We start from the raw sequence: 6,204 nt of genomic DNA, 5'->3' as shown, positions 1-6,204 counted from the left end.
ACAATATACTGTTTAGGGACTAACAGGAGGAGAGAGGCCCTTGGGTATTCAAGACAGGCTCAGGGTTTCCTTCGCACATACTCCTACACGGCTGGTTCAGTCTGTGGATGGGGGCCCGCCAATCCAGGGCCTGCCTATCCAGGGGCCGATTCTGCAGTTCAGACCTGTGCTAGAGCATCTTTGGGACCAGCTGCTAGGGACGAGTGGCAGGATCAATAAGTGCATCTTGAGTGTCAATAGAGCCCGCCAAGAAGCCCGCTGTATTGACTGGATAGACCAGCACTTGACAGCAGGACCTGGTTCCCCATCCACACACACACTGGGAGTTCTGATGAAAAAGGTTCCATTTTTATTTACACTTCCCTCGTGGTGACGTTTTCCTTTACACTGAAGGTCCTTCCTCTTTTTCCTGTGATCTGGTTGAACATTTTCCTGCTGAGATTTTAGATTTTTTCTTCTGTTAGGACTGAAGGCGGATGAGACAATCTGCAGTATAAACGGCGGTTTCTACAGTTTGCCATTTGTACATTTTTAAGCTTTAATTTTTCAGTTATGTGTCGATGAATACGTCTCTGTGCACGAGCAGGTGCCCAAGGAGACCAGAAGAGGGCATGGGATCCCTAGAGTGGAGGGCCATCTGCCATGGGTGCTGGGAACTGAATTCAGATCCTCTGCGAGAGCAGCAGCCACTCTTACCCACTGAGCTGTCTCTTTGGTCTCCTAGATTTTGGTCTTCTGACATGCAAACACATTTAAACAATTTGAAGTGTGGTTACAGTCAAGAACTCGTCTTCTGAACTGCTGATTTATGAGGAGTGTGGCACGTATGTCGATAGGTTCTCACTTTGCACACAGAAAGCCTCTGAAAGCTGGCCTGAGCGCTGGCTCCTCCGTGGTTTTGATATGGGCCTCCACTCTTAGCCCAGGACACTGTCTCATCTGGCCTTTCTGCTTCCCAGTGATCAAATGGAGACATCAGGATGACCAGACCCAGTCCAGCTCCTTCTTACGTGACCCTGTGGAGGGGAGGAACAGCACCAATTCCACCAGGACCCTGAGGCTATCAGACGCGGCCAGTGCCACCTGGTACATCCTCGCCATCATCGGCATCTATGGTGTGATCTTTGTCTTCCAGCTGGCCAGCAACATCCTCAGGAGAAACGGGAGGTCCCTGGAGGACATTTATTACTCAAACTTAACTTCTGAACTCAAAAGGAAAGGGTTTCAGAGCAAGGTGGCTAAGTGCTCCCTGATCATCCACAACACAGCTGCCCTTCAGCCTCAACAAGACGACCCAGAACCAAAGGGTGAGAATGGCAGGCTCCACACGGGAACCCAGGCGGTCCCTTGAAAGTCAGGGCCAACAGACCACCATTGGGACAGATGGCCTGGAACCAAAGGGTAAATATGGCAGGCTCCACACGGGAACCCAGGCGGTCTCTTGAAAGTCAGGGCCAATAGACAACCATTGGGAGGCCTTGGCTGTTTTGCAGGTGGAGGAGTTTGGGGCCTGCCTGTGATCTGGAAGAAGGAACTGAGCCCTGGATGAGGGCAGGGTGAGTATCTCTGGCCATGACACTTCTGAGTATGAAGAGTCATCAGCAGCTTATGGCTCAGATTTTCCTGGGATAAGAAGAAACAATAGAAGCCATAGGTCAGAGGGAGACTCAGGGTTCTCGGGGAATTCAGGATACTCCTGAGGGCAAAGGGATGGCTTCTTGTCATGGGTGAAGGCTGAACCTGGAGTCAAATTCTTGGGATTAACATTCACCTTCTAGGGATCGTATCCTTTTTTGAGTGGCAGTTGATCACCTGGAACATGTGGGAGTTGGGATCATCCCCCAAAGTGACTTCATTTTAAAGACTTACTCCCTGGAATTTAGGACCAACATTGTTCACAGCTGAAGCTAAGAGTTCCTCAGTTTCTCTGGAAGAGCTGGGTACATTGAACAAGCCAGCCACTTTGGTCTCGGGAACCCCAGGTTCTGGTCTGGGCGTGGTTAGCCCTGTTTTGACATTTGAGAACCTATCACTGTGCTTCTGTGAAACTCAGCTTACAGTCACCTAAGGAGAAAAGTGCCAGAGCTGCCCACTGTACCGCGTAGATAAGCACTAGGGAGATCCTGCATGTGGCTGGGTTTGCAAATGCAGAGGACACACACAGAGGCGAGTGGTGGTGGTGGTGGTGGTGGTGGTGACAGTGGGCACAGCGAATGCTGCCGGGTGGTGGCAGCAGCGATGACAATGGCAGTGTTGATGGCTTTAGTACTTAGTGTTTTCAGAATTCAGATCCTTTTTGGATTAAATTTTAGTTAGCACTCAAATGTACTTATTATATTTCCATACACCATTATACTATGATCTTGCTGATTATCCCTCAGTCCCTGCTCTTCTCTTGCTGGCTCCTTCCTTTTTCCAAAGAGCGTCCCTTTCTGCTTTCATGCCACACACTGTCACCTTCTCTTGCTCCCCTGCCTTTAGATCTCTGCATCCTCCCTCATAGCCGTCTTTCCACTTTCTTCTGTACACACACACACAATTTAGTCTGTCTCTACACAGATCGGTGTGTGTACATGTATGTAAATATATCTGTGGTATATTTGTACCTACCTACACACACACACACACACACACACACACACACACACACACAGGTTCTCAGAGGAGCAGTGAAGGGCAGGTAATCCTGGCCAGCAGTTAGGGATTGCAAAGGTTCCCTCCAAGAGCATCCCAGGGCCCCAGCACCCACAGAGCCAGGAGCCAGAGCAGATCACATTTATAAACAACCACCCTCCCTCGGTTCTATGTAGTTCATGGACACCCCCATCAGCCAGACACTCACAAACCTTGCAGGGGTGACATCAGTGTGAGACACAGAGATTCTTGTCCAGGATATATGGACCCTGCCAGGAAGTATGTATGAGATGCCCGATAACAATTACAACAGAATTGAAAAGACTGATTGATCTATCATCGGACAGGCAGGAAAAGAGACGCATGCCATCCAGCCTCAACATTCATGCTGTAAGCAGACACTTCTGAAAACTCGACACCGTGGAAGAGGTCAGCCACAGTCATTTGTCACGTCTGCCGTGCCATGTGCTCACATGCCTGGAGCTCTCTGGAGAATATGAACACTGCCACTGTCCCTTGTCAGGAGGGTGCTGTCTGAGCCACAGTGGTAGTCCTCCTGGCTTGTGAAAGGCCATCGTCACCTTCCACACAAGTGGCCCCCAGTTTGTTCAAGCATGGACCGGTCTCATCAGTACATAGGCAGCTGGGAGCCGCCTTCTTTCCAAGCCAGGCGGGTTCTTTGTCCCAGAGCCCCTACTTACAAATACATGTCACACAGGTACCCTGAAAAGCTTAGTAAAACCACACATAAAGCAGGGGCCACCTCGATCCTACACTCTGCCGCGCTCTAGGGCCAGACAAGATTTCTGTCAAGGGTGAAGCTGACCTGCCCCCGGAGGGGTAGGACAAAGGCTGGCCCCTCTCATAATCCAAGTCTCTAGGGGGTCCAAGAAAGAACCCTGAGGTTTATAAGGACTTGGAGGACACAGGCCATGTTGCTTGGTTCCACATGTGACCAAAACACTTGGGAAAGAATAACCTCAAGGAGAAAGGGTTAATTTGGAATCCCAGCTGGAGAGGGTCTGGCCAGAGTCACCTAAGCACTTGAACAGGATGCTCCTACCCTGTGTGCTCTGTTGCTGGGGCCTGTGAGGGCGCATCTTCCCTTCATGGCAGGTAGGATGCAGTGAGAGAAAGGACTGGGGACCAGGCAAAACCTACAGAGGCACACCTCCTGGGACCCACTTCCTCCAAAGTTTATACACCATGTCTGAGAAGAATGCATCATCATCTAGGGATAAAATTTACAAAACACAAGTCTGTGGAAGGGGGAACACCTCACACATAAACCACAACACAGACACACCTTGGACCCGGCAGTGGGCCATGATGGAGTATGTCATTCAGTCTAAACTCAGAGCAGGGATGCTCTTAGGGGGATACCATTCACATGGGCCAAAGGGACACATGGGCTAAAGGGGTTCTGTGGGAAGGGTTCAGGGGCCATTAAGTCTACGATGGCAGCCATTAACCCTTCAAGGTACAACGGAGGGAGGGTCTAGTTTGAAGGGTCTTAGGCAGTGCTGCTGCAGTGACACACACCAGCCTTGACCACCCGCTCACAGATGCTGCAAAGGAGCGTCAAGGAAGCCGAGACCCAAGAGAAGCTAAGCCATTTATATGTCACACAGCCAACAGAGACTTCAGCGTGAAGTCTATCAGAGTTAGAAGCCCCGTGGCATTTCTATTACATCTGCCTAGCTTGCCTTCTGTTACTATAATGAACGCCATGACCAGTGCAACTCGGGGGAAGAAAGGCTCTTTTTCAGCTCACACTTCCAGATCAGTCCATCACTGAGAAAAGTCGGGGCAGGAACTCAAGAGGGAACTGACGCAGAGACCACGGAGGATCACTGCCTCGGGCTCTCTCCCTGGCCCTGCTCATTAGCCTTCCTACACAGGCCAGGCAGCTGGGAACGCCACGAGAAGATGGCCGTGGGAGGGCTGCAGGCCGGAGGAAGACGTCCTCACACGAAGGTCGGCTGACAGGACATTCATGAGGGTTGTGTGTACCCCTACAGGCCAAGGTTCTTACAGTCTCACATGTGCCTACACACATAAAGACACATACATGTCCACATCCATGTGTGCATGTGTAGTCATCTCCACACAGGCATGTACTCACATATGTTATTATACCCCCACATATATGCATACACATATGTATATACACCTATATATCATACACATCACACACGCATCCTTACACACATGCATCCTTACACACACGCATACTCCCATGCTCTGTCCTGACCAACGATCCTCGTTCCGGAAAGCACACTTTACACCAATGCTTCCTTTCAAGGATTTCCTTTTAAAATGTCAAGGAGTTTGCTCTCGGTTGGGAAGAGAAGGGAGGGCACTTGGCCTCTCTCTGTCTGCTTTGTAAACAGGGTGATGGTGTTTATTTCAACAACATGGGCACAGGGATTGATTACTAGATAACAGGTAAAGGGGAGAGAGCCGCTCCCAGGACTAACACATTGTTTCCCAGTTACTAGCAGCTGGGCCTGCACGGCTGTATGGTGATCTAACATGACAGAGCCACTTTCTCATTGGAAATATCACCCCAGGAGCACATCTGGGGAGACTGGAAGGGTCCAGCAGTCAGTGACACACACACACACACACACACACACACACACACACACACACACACAGAGGCAGGGCTGTCTGCTGAGCTTTGGTTCGGTTTGTTCTCAGGACCTCTTCCTTCTTGTCAAGTCAGACCCACAAGAGATAGGGACAATGCCACCAAGGAGCCACTGAGGGAGCCAGGCAAGGGCAGATGTCCTCCAGTCTATGATCAGAAGAGGCTCTTGGTTAGGAACCTGTCAGGTTCTTGGGTCAACTGTCCCCTGAAGGTGTCTTGTAGGGGCTGTAGGTGTGGGGCTGGATGAGCTGGAGCTGGTTCGGAGAGTCTCAGCCCAGCGGACTCCAGTGCCCAGGCAGTGGGCCACAAAGGCTTGGACCTGAGCAGTCCCCGGGGGTGACCTCAATGCCCTGCTTCTGGGAGCCCCAACAGTGCACAGCTCAGTGTGGTCTGATTAAATCAGTAAGTGTTGTGGCTTCCAAACAGCGGGGCTGGGGCTGTGCAGTGAGAAGCTAGCCACAGTATACATCTGTTTATAGTGGCAGCTGCCTGGGGCTTAGTGGGAGGCTGGATTCTTTTGTGTTTTGTATGACTAGTTTCTAAGTACTGTGACCTCTGAGTGACACTCAGCAAAGCTCCAGGATCCCAGGGGTCCTCTCAGGAGTCCTCTCCCTTGACTGGCTTACCTCAACCCCAAGTCCTACTTGCTCTAACATATCTCCAAAGGCAACTAAATTTGTGCATTTTATATTAAATTCTTATTTTCACTTTTTATCAGATGCACCCACTGTGAAATGCTAACTTGCTTACTGAACTGGTAAGGAACAAGACATATGAATACCCAGTAGCAAAGACCACAGCCTTTATGAGGGCTGCTGTGTGTGGTTTGGCCCGGCCCCTCCTCTGCCATTCTTGTAGATGGGAATCTGCACACTTATCGTGGGGACTGACAGCATGGTGTACTGAGGGAGGGAACT

General features: G+C 50.5%; 1 protein-coding gene across 1 annotated transcript; it reads left to right on the top strand.

Annotated features, from left to right (window-relative positions):
• The first annotated feature begins 392 nt into the window (after nt 1-392).
• Nucleotides 393-1,545, top strand: Smim34 (small integral membrane protein 34). The gene has a single exon (XM_050164829.1). It carries the CDS (start codon nt 809-811, stop codon nt 1,349-1,351), a length of 543 nt encoding a protein of 180 aa, XP_050020786.1. The 5' UTR covers nt 393-808; the 3' UTR covers nt 1,352-1,545.
• The last annotated feature ends 4,659 nt before the right edge of the window (nt 1,546-6,204 follow it).

The sequence above is a fragment of the Alexandromys fortis genome, unplaced genomic scaffold (assembly GCF_014885135.2).
Source record: "Alexandromys fortis isolate MF-2015 unplaced genomic scaffold, M_Fortis_MF-2015_v1.1 scaffold_162, whole genome shotgun sequence".
NCBI lineage: Eukaryota > Metazoa > Chordata > Mammalia > Rodentia > Cricetidae > Alexandromys > Alexandromys fortis.
The sequence above is the reverse complement of the archived record's forward strand: the minus strand, read 5'-3'. Positions and strand labels throughout refer to the sequence as shown.